Source organism: Emys orbicularis, chromosome 13 (genome assembly GCF_028017835.1).
Source record: "Emys orbicularis isolate rEmyOrb1 chromosome 13, rEmyOrb1.hap1, whole genome shotgun sequence".
NCBI classification, from domain to species: Eukaryota; Metazoa; Chordata; order Testudines; family Emydidae; genus Emys; species Emys orbicularis.
In genome coordinates, this window is record NC_088695.1 from 44,639,097 (window position 1) to 44,658,619 (window position 19,523).

The 19,523-nt window shown below is 48.6% G+C and overlaps 1 protein-coding gene across 2 annotated transcripts in view; it reads left to right on the plus strand.

The window, feature by feature from the left end:
- Positions 1-19,523, plus strand: part of ARSG (arylsulfatase G) — a 47,625-nt gene that overhangs the window by 24,281 nt on the left and 3,821 nt on the right. For both annotated transcript variants that reach the window (XM_065415942.1, XM_065415943.1), the window contains exons 8-9: positions 2,846-2,954; positions 11,691-11,811. In XM_065415942.1, coding sequence (XP_065272014.1) covers positions 2,846-2,954; positions 11,691-11,811 — 230 coding nt within the window. The remainder of the gene's footprint in view (positions 1-2,845; positions 2,955-11,690; positions 11,812-19,523) is intronic.

The window sequence follows — 19,523 nt, forward strand, 5'->3', positions numbered from 1 at the left end:
TTCCGAGAAAAGGCGGCTGTGGGGCTGGCCAGCCAAACAAGGGGTACTCCCTCTTCCTTGCATCTTTTTGCAATTCTTGCTTGGTTATTTTTTTATCACTTTTTTTTTCTCTCCCCTTCTCCACCTCCCCAAAATCAGCAAATGGGATTGTTTTCTCTTCTGACCTAATAAAAAAATAAATCTTGAGCAACAACCCAACACACCTATGAGCAACCAAGCCTATGATAACAACAGGCAGCCTAGCACCCACTCGCAACCCTACAAGAACAAACCAGGGCTAGCAACCCACTGCTCACAGACAACCCTACAGATCGGACCTCACAGAAAGGGGAGAAAGTCCATAAGGATATAGAAACACCTGTCAGGAGCAGTGATTTTTAAAATCCCTCTAGGTTCCTTCTTAAACTTGATGCAAAAAAGGAATATTTACAGATATTTCAAAGTGCCTATGTGACTCTAATATCTTTGTTCTATAGCATCTCAATCCTATAGGTGCTGATCTCTATTCTATTGCCTCAGGTCTCCTTTGTGTTCTTACGGATGTGGTTTGCCTATCCGGACAACCCCGGAGTATGTGATCTGTCTGCCTGTTTTAGACTGCTGCCCATCACTGCAATACCTGAGCACCTACCATATAGAATCAGTCCCTGCTGGACTTCATGGTGTCTCTGCTACTTCTCCCTCTTTGGGCTCAAATCTCTGCTTGGGAGAGGGTGTTTGTGGGATTTTTTTGGGTAGAGGTTTAGGGGAACCATGGAGGCTGTCTGTGTTGTGAGTGTCATTCCTGTGGTGACAAGGCTTTTTATATGGGTTGGGTGAGGCCTGAAACTAGCTGGCGAGTTTACAAAAGAGCATTGGTTATTAATGAAAGCACTTTTCAAGCAACCTGGCTTTTCCTTAGGCCCTGATCCAAATCCCAGGAGTCTTTCCAGGGACTTTGATGGGCTTTAGATTAGGCCCTTCCTGAGGGAGAATAGCAATACTGCAGTCTTGGCTTTTTCCCACCCTCTCCGTGAGCTCTGCACAGCAGAATAAAAACTTTGCCTCTCCTCTGCAGCAGCCCCCAAACCATTGGGGAAACTGTCTCCCCATCTCTGGCTGGTTGGGCCCTTAACTGTTACACCCTGGAAGGACTGGTACTGTAAGGAACCCTGACGTGTCCAAGGCGATGCAGTTGACACATGAGGAGGCGCTGGAGGTGTGTTGAATTTGCCATGGAAGGAAGCAGCAGACCCACCATCACCCCTCCCAGGCATATGGGGACGGTGTCCCCCGGCATGGTTCCCTCTGTTTTGTACCTCGCCTGAGAGTCGCACTGAAAGGGGGAGCAGTGCCGTCTCCCCGCTGGAAACGTCCTAGTTTTTGACCTATTGTTGGGATGGATTTGTTATTACTTGCAAGGGAATGTTCTGTTCTATCTGGTGTCAAGTTTTTGTAGAAAGCCTTGGCCTTTGTAATTTGATGGCATCACACAATTGTGCAACCTTTATTACTGAGAAAAATCCATGTGGATTTTTTTGTTTTGTTTTGCTTCAGCGTAGTGTTTACTACTGAAAATGTCACCCTGAGCCTGTCAAAAGGCTGCTCTGGCTTCCTGTGTAACTAAACACACCACAGTACGTGGTATAGGTAGCACAGCTAGTGAATATTCCTTTGACTCGCGCTTGCTGCCGGCTATGAGTCATTATGGGTTTGTATACCAATCACTTGACCTTATTGTGTCTCGGTTAACCCAGCTGTAACTTGGTACAAGCGAAACCTTATTTAAAAAATACAAGGGCCTCTTTTTATTTGGACTATGGACGGTCAAATTAAAAATCTGGTACAGAGGCTGATTTAAGCCATAGATTACGTACATAGCACTTAGTTCTGCAGTTTCATATTTGAGTTCCTTCAGAACTCTTGGGTGATAGCATCTGGTCCTGGCGACTTATTTAGGCTAGAGCTCGAACCACTGGATTATATTTCCTCCCTGGCTAGAGGTAGACCCGTTTGTTGGGAAATGAACTAGTGGGTAATTAAGAGTAGGGGAAATTGTTTGTGATGTGGTCAGAAGGGAGTTAGTTTAAAGGTGCAGGACTGGCAGATATGTGTTTGTATGTATATTTCAGCAATCTGGAGGGTGCAGCTTTCATGTACTGGAGTTGTTTCCAGTTGGTACTGTACAAACACACGCATGTACACCCCGCCCCTATAGCCAGCCCATGAGACCTGCACATAGAAACAAAACCAAATCAGCAGTAACCGCAAGCTAAACATTTCTCTGTGTGTTAGATTCTCACACAACATCAAAGGCTTATGGAAGTAATGTTACCCCAGCTACATGTCTTGTGAAACCAGCTCTGCGATTTTTCTATTGCTCATCAAAACAGATGAGAAGTAAAAGGTACTGTTAGGAACTTTAGTCTGGAAGGGACCTCCGGGTCATCGCATCCATTTTCCAACCCCAAATCTTTGTTAAAAAGGGCAAAAGTGGGAAATCCAGCTAACTTTTCTCTCTCCTCCTGCTCTAAAAAAAGAACTCTGTAAGTTTAAAACCCCCAAACGTTGGAAGGACTCAAAATGTACAGGATTAAGCCATGCATGGGTCTGGTGCTGGCCCAGGGTGAATTTCATCCTAAAGAAACTGGGGGGCTGGGAGGAAGGTACTCTTTGAATTCACTTTGCTGCAGGATTTTTTTTTTCCTGACACAGCTTCACATTTCTGATGCAATCCTCCTGCTTTGTAATTTGTTTAGTATCCGTGACTCTGAATAATTCCTTTACTTTGTATCAGGGGAGGTTTGGGTTAACGAAAAGCTCCTGTGCAGAAGGGCCACTGTGAGTATACCTGTCTGTCTTCCAGGTGGGAGTGCAGCCAAGCAAACAACCTGGGAAGGGGGACATCGTGTTCCGGCGCTGGCTTATTGGCCTGGCAGGATCCCTGCAAACGTGACGAGCGCTGCACTGTTGAGGTAGGAGGACAAAACGTTTTTGTTTTCCCTAGGTGAGGTCTAATGATCTAAGCACAGGACCGGGAGCCTGCATCAGGAGGCCTGGATCTTACATAGTCTTTCTCCCAAGCAGGTAATGTGCTTTCAGGGCATGAGCTAAACTGCTGGTATTTCTGCTGTAAACACTGGGAAGCAAACCACGATCTGTCGGCTTGGTCCTGACAGATGAGCCTTTGCTCAATGGCTCAGAGGGAGGTAGAGGAAAATCCAGGATCGCTGCCAGCGTGCCTGCGGGGGGGGGGATGTTCCTGCCTGACCTCAAGCTGGGCTGTGGATAAAACTGTGTATCGTGCGGCATTGGTGGAATCCAAGTCTTTGTCCTTCTCTTATTGAGGGCCAGCCCGGTGAACCCTGCCAGGACAGCCTGAGGCAAAACATTCCAAGGATTAATCCCCCTTACAGGGAAGAAAGGAATTGTGATTATACACAAAAGCTGTGCTCCAACTGATCAGAGCAACTGTTTGCCTAGCCTGGTCCCCTGTCACCGAGTGGGGTGGGGGAGGGGTAGCCAGGACTGGATGCTCTAGGAAAGAGTGTAAAGCCCACATCCGCAGTTACCGAATGCATTGCAGCTCTGAGTGGTAAAGGGAGAGACTGTGGATTATCTGCTGCTTTTACATCTACCAGACCCAGTCCAGCAGGTTTGACAGCGATAACTCTAGGAAGCTGCGAGAGTTTCAGGGCGCACAGTTGTGGCTGGATTAGAGAAGGAGGGGGCTGAAGGGCACTTGCAGGCTCTCAGAAATACCCAGTTCCAGATTTTTGTTGTTGTTAACGATGAAATTCTCCAGTCCCGCACAGCCCCAGGGGTGGGCAATCCAGCTTTATGCACTATCCTGTGAAACCCACTGACCATGCTGGGGGCAGCAAACAGCACTACAGTGCAACTACTCTGGTCTGGAGCCTGGGGTAACGTGGCACCCAGATCTGTGGGTTCTCGGTCACTAGACTGACATGAGCCCAGATCCATAGAGCCCTGCGCGGATGCAAGATTTGTATCCGCATCTGATCCGCAATCTGCAAACATGGTCCGTGGATATCTGTGGACCTAAAGCAGATATCCGCAGATTTGCAGGACTCTACCGGTCTAGTGCCTCTAGCCTGGCTTGCATCCAGTTATCCCCTGTGCACTGACGGGGAGTCAGTGTTGGACAAGGAAATTTAAAGACAACAAACTCTGAAGAGGTGTAAATAACTTCAGACCAACAAAAGGCAGGATGTTGCAAGTGAAGGGCTGACTGCTTGTCTTTAAGGAACTCCACTCACCGGCCACATCCGGTGGTGACGCACATGGTGGTGATGTAAATCAACATCTCAATAAATGGGCATTAGTGAATGTCAGTCACACACTGGGGGTAAAGGGCAGGACAGTTGTAGGAAACGTGGGAATATATACAATGATGTTGAACAAAGTGGAGCCCTGGGATTTTGTAGCCAGTCTAACGGATTGGGTACAGGGCCAAGTTATGGGGTGGGGTTTTATACCTGACATTCATGCCAGTTAAAGGCACACCATTGGGAGCCTTGGGGACTGAAGGTGTAGCAGAGACTACAGCAGTACCAGCTTTCCCCCTCCTCCCCCTTCCCCAGGAGATATTTTCCCTAGGGGTAACGGGAGAGATTGATTTCTCAGGCTCTCTTATTTGCAGGCGCCTCTGGCTGGACTGCCGACAAAGACACTGATTCATGTCTCATAGAATGCGGGACACCCTAGTCAGCTAGGGACTGAGACCACCAGGCAGATATGAGTGGGTGATAATCTTTGTCATTACCAATCAGGAAGGGCTCTATACTGGTGACCTGCCTGTGAGGCTCTCTGTCTGACACTCACCCTCAAAACTGTGCAGGTTGTTTACTGTCCAGATTTCTTTTTCCCCGTGACATGTCAGCAATGGATTCCATCCCGTTCCCCTAGCCTGTCCTCTGATCCCTCAATAGCTTGTTTTGGAAGCAGCTTTTCTTACAGAATCTGATCCAGATAGTTTCACAGAAAGGTCATCTTTGTTTTCCTAGCGCTGCAGGGTATTTCTCTTTGCTGTCATTAAACCAATAGGAATCCACCTCCAGGAAATCTGGCAGAGATGGAGCACTCTTATCGGCTGAATTGCCGATGTGTCCTCTCTCAGGTTAGAGAGGTAGTGCAGCCTGCTGCTCTGAACTTTTGCCCCAACACGACCACTGGCTCACCCTGGGGCCTGGGCCAAAACCCAAAGGCAGTCTTTTCCAGTTGTGGCCTCTGCTCTTAGGTGCCTCTCTAGGTACTTATGGGCCCCTCATCACAGGGGCATCCAAGCACATGGTAATCACTAATGGATATTATCCTCACTCACCCCTGCGAGGAAGGGCTGAGCTGTTCTCCCCATTGTACAGAGGGGAAACTGAGGCCCAGAGAGACTAAGTGACTTGCCCAAGGTCACACAGGAAGTCTGTGACTAAGCCAGGAATTGAATTGGTGTCTCCTGAGTCCCAGTCCAGGCAACTGTAAAGCCCCCAGAAGATGCAAAGCTGGTGTGTCCAGGACTTTTACTCTCCCCTGACTGCAGGAGCCCCAGGGTAGGGGGCATGGTGTGGCACTTCTACCACGGCCCAGAGGGCCTGTTGCAATCAGGGGGGACATTACGAGCCCTTGTGGCTATTCTGACCTGTGCTGCAGGCTGAGCTGACACCTGTCAGGCCCAGGATAGGGTTCGCACTAGCTACACTCCCCATCAATCCCTATGCCCACCCCAGATTGGTGCAGGAATTAACTCTCCTCCCCTGGGCCTTATACTGAGACATAGTTACTCCAGCTGGAGATGTGAGTGCTTTGAACATCTGAAAACAAGGCACTCAGTGTCTCAGGCTGATGAATAAAGCAGCTCATCCGAGCTGGGCATTCAGAATTAGTGGATGCTTTTGGAAATGTTGGCCTCAGTCCTTCTTCGCCACCATTTCGTCCTCCTGTTAAACCTTCTTCGCTGCACAGAGGTGTGGCCGAGATTCATTAGCTAACGTCTGTGCAGCATGCCATGTATTGCTGTCCCCTGCCCTGGCAAGGGCATGGTCCCAAGGACCGTCCGGATGGGTCTTTCCCATCTCTTGTTCCTGTGATCCCAACTGGCATTGGAGAGCGTAGGCGCCACCTGAAATGATCACCCTGAAGGAAGGGAGGATGCAACACGCCAAGCCCAGGAAATGCAAGCGGCTGGTTGCATTGTGAAAGAGGCACGCCTGTATACTAGCTTGGCTGCACTCCAGTCTCTCCGTCAGGGCTGCTAATGCAACCAGCACTATATGGTGCTGGGAAAGAGTCTGCATGCTGTTGGGAGCAGATGGAGCGTTCCTGTGGAGTTGTGAGCGATGGATCTGAGTGCAGGAGGAAGGTGCACGGGGTGAAATGTCCAGCCCCAATTAAAGCAGTCGTGGTAAAGGCTTTGCTCCCATTGGGGAAGAAGCCAAGCAGCATTTTTGTGCGACTGGGAAACCTCTTTGTGGATGAAGGTTGCCCCTCACCCTCAAACGATGGTGATGCAGAAGGCCTTTGTGGGGTGATGTTTGGAGGCGCACGTGGAGTGTAATCTCTTAAAGATCTGATCCTGCAGCCTCTACATGCAGAGAGCTCCCATTTACGTTGATATGGGCACTTTGCTGGCATAAGCCCGGCAGGGTTGGACCCTTTATGGATTACACTGTAGAAGCGCCTTCAAATTCCTTGGGCTGGCTTCGGAATGGCCTGCACTGCTTCTGTACTCTGTGTGGCTATCCTGGGGAGAGCAGTGCTGAGCGAGGCTTGCAGGAAGCCCAGGTCAGTGGACAGCAGGGCACAGAGCCATGGAAAGCAAGTCAGAACTGAACAGAAACATGGTGATGCACTCTGTGTTCTTTTACACACACTGTCCTCCTGTGTGCCAGTGCAAACGTGCAGCTACTAGCTCGTTTCCACTGAAATCTGCTGTGTCTAACTGTTTTGCTTAATGGAAGAAATACCTGTAGTGTCAGAACTTCCAGTGTTGTTCAAATAGATGTGGACCCTAAGCAGAAAGTTTGAATGGCTTTATTTACCCACAGGTCTCCTTATGAGTGTTTGCTATGTAGGCAAAAGCATCTTCCTCTTTCAGTACTGCCATGTTTTCCCAGCTTTACTTCTGAGATTCATCCTCTTGCACCACATTGGCCTTCACACAGCTCTTGGAAGGTCACAAATGCACATTCACCTAGAGAGATTTGGTCCCCAGTGTACTAAATTGTCAGGATTCTTAGCCAAGGAAGTGAGTTTTGTGTTTTGGATGTTGCCATCCCAGGGAAGGAGGTGCCATCCCTTATATTTATTGCAGGCACCTTCAAAATACCAAAGGTAACTTGACACAAGAGCTAAAGTGCAAATTGTTAACCCTTTCAGTCTCGAGCTGACCCCAGACAGAGTTGTTGCAGTGTATTTATGCTGGTTGACCTGGCCGGGGAGTGGTTCGTGGCTGGAGTTTCGTCAACTGTCTTAGAAGTCTCTTCTTCCCTTGATATGCACGTCCAGCTCATGTCTTCCCGGCTCAGCAGTTAGCGAACTCTGAATCCTGAGATACCAGCTAAGAAAGAGCTCTTGTGTTAGAGCTGAAGACCTGGAACATTGACAGGAAAGATGAATTGTCATCAAAGGTTCTGTTACAGCATGAAACCTCCTGACATCTGTGATCTGCACTTCATATCTGCAGGGGATACTGGAACGTGATACCCCCGGAGAACTCTGAAATCTTCATGATCAAAAGCCAGTCACAGGGGAGACTGCTCACAGGGGGATGGGGAAAGAGATTGACAGCAACAGCTGGAGTCACAGTGTCACATGGAACATAGAGCGTAGGAATAAGGGCGTTATGAACTCAAAGCTTGGCTCCCATTCAAGGCTCACCAAACTGGGTGAGCCTGAGCTGTGTTATGGAATAACCCCAGGCGTGTGTGGTTTCAAGACAGATCGCACCAGCCCTGAGTTTAGACTGTAAACTCTTTAGAGCAGAGTTTTATGAGTTTGCCCGGTACCTAGCATGATGGGGGCCTGTGAGCACTCCTATGTAAATATTAAATCATCCTGCAAAGGCATCTGCCTGTGAGGCCATGAAGGTCCCTTTGCAGAATTGGGACCATGGTTAGGAGCTGTGACTGGGTGAAATGTGGTTGTTTCTAGCATGGCCAATGGGTCTGATGCACCCCTCTCACATATCCCTCTTTTCTCCCCTTACACAATCCTTGAGTCTCTGATCATTTCCACCGGCCTGGCTGCTGTTTCCAACCTATTTTTGGCATAACGGCTTGACATTGTTCTAAGAGGTAATGCTAAGAGCCAGATCCTGAGAGGTGCAGAGCATCTGCAGCTCGCCTGGCCAGTAGGGGAGCTGCAGGCAGGTGACAGCCTCGGGGTTGGTTCAATGGGAGCCGTAGGCCACGTCTACACTACGGGCGTTGTGGCCGTGTAGCTACAGCACTGTGACCCCATGCAGCGATGGAGGGGGGGGGTTTCCGTTGGTGTAGGAACACCACCTCCCCTAGCAACTGTTGCTAGGTTGATGGAACCTTGTTGGCCTGGGTGGGATTCCCCGGGGATGAGGCCTGAGTGTTCTCTGTTTGGAGCCTGACTTATTTAACAGCCTCCTCACTTGCCTCACCCATCAGCCAGCCTCTAGGAGAGGGCGTTAGACTGAGCCTGCCTTTCTGCTCTGCTCAGCGTTGTTTGGCCGCTCGGTCTCTTAGCAGCCGGAGAAATAAGAGCTTCAAGTTCCTCTGCTTCCAACTCACGCAGCTGGGATAGTACCAATGGGCCCAGGCCAGAAGTGCTCACTCAGGCAAAACTCCCGTTATGTCCAGTCGTGCTCCTTGACTTCCATGGGAGTGTTGGTTGAGTCAGGAGTTCAGGCCTGGGCCCCGTAATACCCGGCACTCTTCCTGCTGCTTGGCATGGCACTTCTGCTCCAGCCCAAAGCACAATAGTAGTAATCCACCTCCCAGTGCCTCTGTGAGACAGGCACGTTGTAGGGTTGTTTTGACTTCCTCAGGCCTGGTAAGTTAAGACGCAGGTTAAGCTAGTTACCTGAGATCGCACGGAGTCAGCAGCAGAACTCGAAGCTCCTGCCAGCGGGGTTTGTGTCTGATCAGCGGAATGTGCCCTCCGCTAATGTTTACTTCCTAAAACAGAGGTGTTACCCGCCTGGCTCGGCCCAGCTGCCTGGAGGTCCAAGAGGCCGAAGGAGCTCTTCCCACCCTGGCAAACTCCGTCATACGTCTGTAAGTGCTGTGACTGGGACAGAGACCTTTCTGCATTTCCAGCAAGCAGGGAGTTGCCATCCTGTTCAGGTGCCTTAGGCATGCAGGGGATAAGAGCCTTTCCCAGGCTGCTGTTCCAGGGCTGGGAGTTACCTGTTCTTGTATCCAACCTCCTTTAACGCCACAAGAATAAACCCCTGAGGAGGAGAATGTGCTGATGAAAGAGAGGCGCTTTCATTGCTGATCCACACTGCTAGTTCACGCCAGCGATGGAAGCCCCGACACTCGCAGCCTTCTTGTAACTCTTGTGGGAGCCTAGCGTAAGGGGCCTTCTCAAAGCTACTTGCGAGAGGTTTCGGAGTCAAAGGAGCACAGGCTACAGTTTTCATAGGGTCCCAAACTCCTAGCTACCATGGAAAGTCAATGGGAGTTAAGTGCCTAACTCCTTTAGCCCTCTTTAAAACCCCAAGCCCCAGTGCTTCTTACCGAAGCAGGTCGTGAACACTGCTGAGTTCTTACCTGGTTGTTTTCATCTGCGGATCTTGAAGTGCTTTTAAACATGAAATGTTTCTCCTCTCCTTGTGCACGTGGTCCAGGGATCTCTGGGGAATGTCACTGACATCCTGTTTCCTTTATAAGGAACTGGGGGCTGCCCTGGGAGGACACATCTGTCCCCAAAGTCGGTGCGTAGCTTGTTTTGACCATCCTAGATTGCCTGATGCTCACGCTCACGGGCAGCCATGGTGGCTGTCCACTCCAGAGGACGTAGTAATCATACATGGCCCTCGTGGGAGTGCATTCATATTTGTGCCAACAACTGGAAGGATTAGAAGGGAAGCAGAGCTACAGAAAGTGAGGGTTAGATGAGGGGAAACAGAGATGCAGAGAGCTGGATTTGCCCCTGATCTCACTGGAGTTGTGCCTGCTTATGACAGTGGTGAATTTGGCCTGGAAAGTGTAAAAGACTTCCCCAAGGCTACACAAGAAGTCAGTATCAGAGCCAAGAGCTCAGGAGTTCCTGGTCCCAATCCCATGCTCAGTCCCATCCCATCAGACCATGTTCATGTACAATCAGCACGTTAAAAGTTGGCTGCAGTCCACAAACAGCAGGCAGAAACTCTCGCCCTTCCCGTTCCTGGCCGTACGGGTCTATACGGTGCAGCTCCTGGCTGGCAGGATGCCTGTTCCTCTCTGTGTGCCACACCCTTAGCAGGATCTTAGTACATGGAGTAACCAAGAATTAGCCCAGAGCAGTATTTTGTGGCTGAGCTGTAAACCCCCGAAAAGAGAGGATGATGGTGGAAATGCTGACGGCTTTTCGGTATAAGTGCACAAAACAGCACTGCTCTCATTTTCCAGTCTGGTTTCTATGGCTCCGGTGTGCGATGCGTAAGTGAGACCACATGTTCCTAGGTTACAGGATCTGCTGTGACTGGAGTGAAAAGTGACTGAGTTAGCACTTTCCCTTCACAGGGTAACTTGGCACCTTCCGGGGGGACTTCATAAAGGGTTATGCGGCCCTGCCACAACTGCAGTATCTCTGGCCAGCTTCCTCTTTGATGTGGACTCCCAGGTATCCGAGAACCTGGAGGCCCAAAGGATGAACTAGGGGATGAACTAGGAGTTAGGGCGCGGCCTGGAACTTGGGAGAATTGGGGTTCAAATCCCACCTGATTATCGTGCGTACTGTGGTAGCACCTAGGTGCTGTACAAACACAGGACAAAAAGACCCTCCCTGCCCCAGGAAGCATCTCTGCCACAGACGCTCTATGTGACCATAGGTTTCCATCTGTGATGATAATGCTTCCTCACCTCACTTGAGTGACGTGAGGACAAATTGATCGAGGATAGTGCGGTGCTTAGATGCTACAGAGGTGAGGAGGCCCAATAAGTACCTCGGGAGAAACCATGTTCCCTAGCAGCTCCAGCCCCGTTCTGCTGGGCAAAGCCCATCTTGACCCATTCTCCCATAGTTTAGTAGTGAAATTGTTCAGCGTGTCCTGTCGCTGGGGGGGCACAGGCCTCTGAGCTCTTTCCAGCTACTGTGTCCTTTGGCAGATTGATTTGTGTAAGATGTGCTGGCTCTTCTCATGCACACGTACTCACTATCCTAAAAATATGCTAATCAATATGGGATATAAGGCAATTGCATCTCCCGTACAGAGCATGCCCACAGCAAGCTGTGCCTCACGTTACCAGAGCTCTTTCATTAAACATGCTGAGGCTAGGGATTCTGGCAGGCTTCTTGGATGGGTGTCCTTACCCACAAGTGCCATTAGCTTCGATAAGCAGCAGGATTGAACTCCAGCGCTGCCCCAGCATCCAGGCCCAGAGGGCCCCGACATTACTGTTAGGCCTGGGAAGGGCTCGCTGGGGACAAGCTCAACTTCTTTTGCTCCAAGCTCAGGGGTGTGGATGGGATTTTAATGATTTTAATTTCATGTTTTAATGAAACCTTCCTCTCTGCTCCAGCACCACAGACATTTTCCCCACCTTGGTGTCCCTGGCAAAGGCAAGCCTGCCTCCCAACAGGCGCTTTGATGGTTCAGACGTGTCTGAGATTCTCTTCGGGCAGTCGCACCAAGGGCACAAGGTACGTAGTGGACTCTCTTCAACGTTCAGCTGCAGGGGGAGTTACAAACACCACCTCAGTGAGGGTTAATTGTTCCTTGTGCATGCGAGCATTACCATCGGTGCAGTCACGGTGGGAATGCTGCTGTAGACAGACTAATGCCACTTTAACCACTGTGTCATGTGGGCATGCACTGGTACAATGGTGGGAAATTCTGCCTTGGGGACACAGCTTCCTTAGGGGTGTGGTTTGACTGGCTGGGTGCAGTGGAGTGCAGAGGGCTAGTTAGGGAATGAACAGTAGATTCATTATGCTATCTCCCAGACTCCCTTCCCAGCTCATTTTGAGGTCTTACATAAATTGGCTCTGATGGGTCTCAGGTCTGACATCACATGACAGGACTCCATATTACCAACTGCCCAACATTACTTGGCATCATTCAAGAGAGATCTGAAGCTGAGCTAGCCTGGAATCCGAGCTGCCTGTTCACTCAAGACAGAGTGGTCTCTTCAGGGCACTGCTGAGATTGCCGGGAGCTGGTGGAAGGGTTGGAGAAGAATATCCGATGGCTTGATTTTATTTGTAGTACACAATAGTAGCACTGAGAGGTCTCAACTGAGATTCCAGGCACTATACGGACACACAGTGAGATACAGTCGCTGCCCCCAAGAGCTTATCGTGTAAGTAGACAAGATAGACCAGCATGGGAGGCGATAGTGGACTTGCTTGAAGTCACACAGCGCATCAGTGGACAAGCCAGAAATAGAACCCAGGTCTCCTGGCTCCCAAGCCTGGCTACCGACTGGACCACACTCCATTAGCAGCAAGATGGCAGTTACAAATGAACCTTACCAGATTTGGAACTGCACATTTCTGTGGGCTCCTCTGGCATTTCCCAGCTTGGCCAGAATGTCACAGACTGGATTTTATGGCAGAGGGGAGGTGGGGCAGGGCAGGGCTGGGCAGGGCAGGATAGAAAAGATTTTTTAAAAAGAGGAGTTAAAACTTGATTTGTACGCTGAGCAGCTTGGTTAGCGGGAGTGTGTGGCCCATCAATGTGGCATTACGGGCTAACGTGCACCTGCCCTGCTGGACAGCACTCACCTGGCTCCAGGTGTCACTGGAGTCATCGGGAGCTGCGTGTGAGTATCCGAGAACCAGAACTTGGCCCTTTACCCATTCCTTTTATGCTTTGTAGTTGACCTGTCAGATCTTTCTCCCTGTGCATTTCATAGCTGAGATGCAGTGACAAGAACGCCATCCCGTGTGGTATTTGGGTCTCTGTAGCACTAGAATTAGAGATAAACAAAAATCCCAGGCACTTGAAGCCAGTAGTGTGTCTGTCTTGATTTGACAAACAGGGTCATGATTAAGCTCCTATTTGTTCTGAGCCCTGGCTTGAACGACATGCCCATTATCAATTTGTAAGTAGGGCAGCCAGTCCCGTATCCTGCAGCTTTCAGTCCACATGACAATAGGACCTTCTCACAGCTCCCTAATGCATGAGAAATGCAGTTAGCAGGACAGCCATTACACGGACACATTTTCTGAGCATTACACAAGATTTTGGCTGCAGGACTCCAATAGCTTTTAATGAGCCTCCCACATCTAAAATCTTGCTCTTTGCTTTGAAAGTCTGCCCTGCTGGGAGCTTCTCAATCTGGCTCCCGGTAGGGATTTTGGATTTGCTCTCCGAGTCCATTGCGTGTTTGGTATTTAATATTTTTTATGGAACCCTTTGTTGAATCCTAAAATAAACGACGGAGGTGGGGGAGATATGGCGAAAGCCCATTTGGCTGTGTGAGTTTTGATGGACCTTATTATAATCAGTTTGTAGCGATGGCCACTGTGAAACGCTACAATTAGCAGAGCACGTCCAGTACTTAAGCAATAGTCAGGGAATTAACAAACTTGAGTGGTTCTTCGCCCAGCAGTGGCTGAAAGCCTCCAGGCAATTCCAGAGAAATATAATAGCCATGATAGATGAGCATGGGCTTGGAGATCTGCTAGCAGAGCTGCCATGTTCCATCATGGGAATTTCCAGAAGTGTGGGGAGAGGAAATTGAAGGGGACGTAAGAGGCTGCGGGCGGGTCACAAAGAAGAAATGGTAGACGGGCCGTCCATAGTGGGTCAGGGGAACCACAGACTGCAGGGCAATAGAAAATGTAGTGCTGGCTCAGGGTAGCAGTGCTGCAGGACAACAGAGAGTGCGGTGCTGGCTTGGGGGTAATACAGAGCACCCTGCTGGGTCGGGGCAGCGGCACTGGGCCTGCAGGCTACGAGGCAGTGCTACAGAGAACTGCCCGGGAATGTTGGTACCCGAAGGAATAAGTTAGATTGTCATAATAGCAACAAATATTGACAGGTTGCATTGGGTACTAATTTAGTTTGACTGTTGTCTCCTGTTTACCGCCACTAGAGCTCTGATGTGCCCGTCTGTGGTTACTCACTGATGAATTACTCACTCCTGCCTCAAACCACTTGTGTTCCTGAGAGAGCCTGCGGATTCCTAGCCCTTCAGGACAGGAAATTGGGATGGGCTGGGAAACTGTTGTGTTTTCAGCTCCTTTCCCTGCCTGCACAGGGCTGGCCCCTATGCTGCATTTTGCTGTGCTTTGTCCTGCCCTGTTCTAAATATCCCCACGGAGACGGAAGGCCTGGGCTATGTGGCCTTTCAAATGATCAGCTTGTGTCTTTTGACCACTCCCTTAAAGGTGAGCAGGCTCTGTAATTCTCCCCGGAGGATCATAGGGGGTGAATTAACCCTGTCAGGGCCAGACCCTCCCTGGGTTTAGGAAACTGTTTGGTTAAATGTGGGGCAAACAGTAGCTTGCTATTTCTAGGACAAGGACAACCTTTCAGCCAGTTTGGGGCTCAGCTCCCTGCCTTTTGTAACCAGGAAATGCTGTTGCCATATCCAGTGTGTTCTCTGCCTGCGAGCTAGACCCTGGTGCACTCCTGAACCATAGTCCAAACCAGCAGCCCCACTAGATGTGTTTGAAGTTGCCTGGCTCCTCGTCCTTCGGCCAGCTGAGACTTGAGTTGTTCCCGCCAACTTGATACCTTTGGTCTGGTGTGTGCTACGCCTTGCGGAGGGAGAAATAGGCGAGTCTGTCAAAGCAATCCAGCGCCTCGGAGCTTGTGCATTATATTCTAATAAGGGCACATCCATGGGTCAGCAATCACTTGGCCTTGTGCCTCCCAACACACTCATTTCTGCTGTACCTCCCTGCTGAGTGCATATAGCCAAGTACTTTGCAATGAGACTCTACTCCCTTTTATCTTGTACTTGTGAGCTAGTGATAGCAAAACTGCCTTTGATGTTACAGGCTTTTCCTTGACACAAATCCTCTCTGAACCAGTTCCTTTTTTTTTTTGCAGCATCTGATTTATGCACCGTTCTGGCAGCTGATTGGGGTGGTTGTTTTTATTTGGGAGGCAGTTTGCTGACTGCAATGTCTGTACATCTCCTCGCATTATCTCACTAAGATAGCCTTTGCTTTCCACTCCAACAGCACCTGTATTCACTAGTAGTACCACCTATGCCGGCCCTGGAACTGCAGCCAGTGTCCTGTTTTGAATAAAGTTTGTTAGCAATAAAAACAAATCATACGAAATGTATCGTAAATACAAGCACCAGGCAAATAGGCTTTTTTCAGTAGATTAATGTCGAAGGAATGTTCCTGATACCTGCTCAGTAATAGAAACATACTAAGTAGTTTAGTTCAAACTTAAAATGATCAGCTTTTTTTTTTTTAAATAATAAAGTCATGAATCACTAGATATGTAACATACCTAGTAGTAAAGCTTTGCAATTCTCTAGACTAGAGCCATTCATCAGAGGGCTTCAGTTAAGATGAGCAATTTACCTGTGCAGTAAGAATTGTAATAGACGTTTTAGAGATGAAAACAACAAGGAGTCCGGTGGCACCTTAAAGACTAACAGATTTATTTGGGCATAATCTTTCATGGGTAAAAAACCTCACTTCTAAGCTGCATGGAGTGAGAATTACAGATACAGGCATGGATATATGTGGCACATGAAGAGAAGGGAGTTACCTTACCTTTAGAGATGGTTAACCTGAGTATAACAATACCGGCAAACGTTTCCATTGTAGGAATAAGCTATACTGGTATATGGCACCTTTATACTGATGTGACGGCATCCATGCTAGTCAGTGCACCACGTTCACGCCACTGCTATAGTTAAATCAGTACGACGTGTGTGTGTAGACGAGACCTAATTTTAAGCATGTAAGGAGACCCACTGGGCTTGATTCTCATTTATGCTAAGGGATTGTCTGCACACTGGGGTAACGTGCTGACAGAGATGTGCTGTCTAAAACACACTAACGTGTTGCACATTAATTAGTCCATGTAGACCCTGCTGGTGCACTTTAACACAATGCTCTTTGGAACAGCACTACATTAAGCACACTAGGGAACCTTTAGTTCGCACCAGCAGGATCAACATGGAACAATTAATGCTGTACATTAGTGCGCTTTAGAAATCACACCCCTGTACAGCGCATTATTCCACCATGAAGACAAGCCCTAAGGCCAGTTTACGCTGTCCAGCTACTTTAAAGGGGCCTTAATGGTGGGTGTGAATGTATTATTAACTCCCACTTCAAGGCTCGTTCGTGCTAACAAAGCAGTGTACAGTGGCCTCAGTGTACGTGGACATTTTTACAGGAAAAAAAATATTTTTGATTACATTTTCTGGGTTTTTTTAACAACAAAAAACAGAACTCCAAACCTGTTTTGTTTTTTTAAACCAAAACCCAGTCCCATAAACAGTTTTGAAAAGTGAAAAGTTGTTGAAAAACTGGGGGGTTGGTGGGAAATGTACGGGAAACGCCTATGAAAACAAAGCAAACCAACGGTTTTTAAAATTTCCCACCAAAACTTGGCATTTTTTGTGTAAACCACATTATTCCTTCATTAGTAGTGGCTGTGTTCATTTATCTGGCTTTTGCCCGGGTAGATAACACATGGATGTAAAATCCCAGGGCATCAAAAAAGATGACAGTTCATAAAATGGGAATAGGAATCAGGGTCCATAAATTCAACAGACATCAAAGTGATTTCAGAAAGAAGTGCTCCGTTTGGGAAGTGAACAGGACCTAAACACAAACGCCAATTGGAATTATTACTGTGGGTGGGAGAATAATGTACATTTGAATTCAGTCACGTTGTCTTGGGGAGTCTAGGAAACAGAGAATAGCTCTTGAAGCCATTGCCAGATTCTCTTTTGATTGCAGGTTGGTGTGGATCCTCCACGTTTTTCATATGCATAGGGTTCTTTGAATAAAAGCCAGCCAAATGTTAGACAAACGCCATATCTGATCAGATCAGTGGTTCAACCAGTCCAGTATCCCGTCTCTGACAGTGTTCAACCAGGTGCTTCAGAAGGAGTAGAACCTTCATAAGAAACGGATATGCAATAATATGGTCATAGGGGGAGTTCCTTCCTGGCCTCAAGCAGTTATTGGTTGGCTTATAGCCTGAAGCATGGGGGTTTATATCCTTTATACATTTGTATAATATCTAATGAAACTGCATGATGGAGTTGGTCTAATATCTAATTCTGTTCAAATATCTGATCCTCCAAAGCTCTTTCCGCATCTTGTAGCAGTGAGTCTGACAGATTAGTTATACATTACAGTAAAAAGCATTTAATTGTATCTGGAGATTTTTTTTAACCTTCTAATTTTCTTGGGTGAAGTTTTCTTCCCCTCCCGCTTGTGTGGCTGGATACATAATTTCTATAGTGAAGGGGAGCAGTAAATACTGTAGGTGGAAGCTCAAGCGTTGATCATGTCTGATGGGAAGAGGGGGGTTGAATTTTTAGAGACACTATAAGATACTCCAAGGATGATATGGGCCTGACCCAGCCATCTGCTGTCAATAGGGCCATGTCTATACTACAGGGACTGGCATAAACCCATAGCTTAGCTTACCGCTTATGACAAAAGTGGTTTTTCCCTGAGTGATGGTAGCTAGCTTGACAGAAGAATGTAGCTGCATCTACACCGAGGGGAAGGACAGCATAACTACAGTGCTTTGGGGTGTGGGTTTTTCACACTCCTAAACATAGTAGCTGAGTTGAACCTTTCCCTGTTGCAGGAGCCTTTCCCTGTGGTGGGGAAAGGCTCTGGCAGTGGGACACTACATTGCTAAAAATAGTGGTGTAGACGGGGGAGCGCTGCTTGGGTATGTAGAGAACCATGTCAGATACGTACCTGGGTACATACCCTAAGGTTCTGGCACTCTCCTAAGCTGTCTACACTGCTGTTTATATCTGTGCTGGGGGCTGTACTCTACACAGCACTATTTGGAGAGTGCAGTATAGGCTTGCTGCCTTATGGACTCCAGATCCTGGCCCTGAAGGGATGGCCGTGGGTAAAGAATGTTCTGTTTGGTTGGGAAAGAAGAAAGGGCAGGGTAGATGAGAAACAGCATTTCTGTGACCTGCGCTGTCCTGAGGAGAAGGCTCGGAGTGCGGATTGGCTCCTCCTGAGGGGCTGTCACTTGTTTCCATTGTATTTTACTGAAATAGCAGCTCTTCAACAACATATTTTTCTGTCTCCCCCTCTTGCTGTTTTCTTCAGACAGGCTGGGGCCTGCAAAAGACCAGCATTAATCAGCATTCCAGAGCCTGAGCGCTAAAGCTCTCCTGGTAACAGCGTTCCAAGGGCGGCTTAGCAGAACCAGAAAGGCTGACTGTGAGGATTTGGAGCACTCATAAGCAGTTTAATATAAAGGCTCCAATAATGGTACCCAGCCAGGCAGGATACCATGGCGACGAGGGCCACAGAAATACCTAGAGGTCATGGTAATCCCAGCTCCTGAGGCTGCTCGGAGAGCAGTGGGCTGGAAGGATGCTAGATCCTATGAGCATCTACACTTCCCCCTGCATCTGTGGGGAGATTGTTGCTTTTGTGTCGGTTCTATGATGACACCAACTAAGCTGCTAGGATAGCAGGAGCTTGTGCTGGAGACTAGCTTCACTGCACTGCTCCTGTTTTCCCCTGCCCACCTACCTGAACCTTTTCCAACCAGCAGGGTCTGGCTACTCGGGGGCTTGTGGGGGTAGGTCTGTTCTCAGCTCTGCTGCTGAGTCACGGTGTGACCTTGGGAGGTTGCTTAGCCTCACTGTGCCTCAGTTTCTCCTGTGTAAAACGTCATCAGTAATTGTTTGTCAGACACTTTGAGATCTTTGCCTGAAAGGTGCCAGATATGGGCAGAGTATACCATCTGCATGGGAGTCCTATAGGACATGAAATCAGGCCTGCCTGCTTTGAGCTCCAGTATGTGCAAACTTCTCAGCTATAGATAGTAAAAAAAAGGCAGCTATTCTACCTCACTGCTACCTGCCCTGAGAACGACACACCAGCTTTTAAAGCATGTTGTTTGAAGAAGCTCCCCATTGACAATGTCGTCTCAAAGTGCCACTATGTGGTCTCCTTTCCCTTTTTTGGGACATGAGGGCAGACGCCTCGCTGGTGTGTTATAGCTCTGTGAACCTCTGGGATGGCTTCTCGCTCCGTAAAAGCGCATCAAGCTGGGACAACAAGGGCTTTTGCAAAGAGAAGACCAGATGTTGAGTCAAAGGGAGTTAAACACACTGAGTAGACACTGCCCAGTCAGACCCAGTCTCTGTTATATTCTCCACCTGGAACCTGCATACGAAAATGTTAAGATCCTGCTTTTTCCTCGGGGGGGAAAA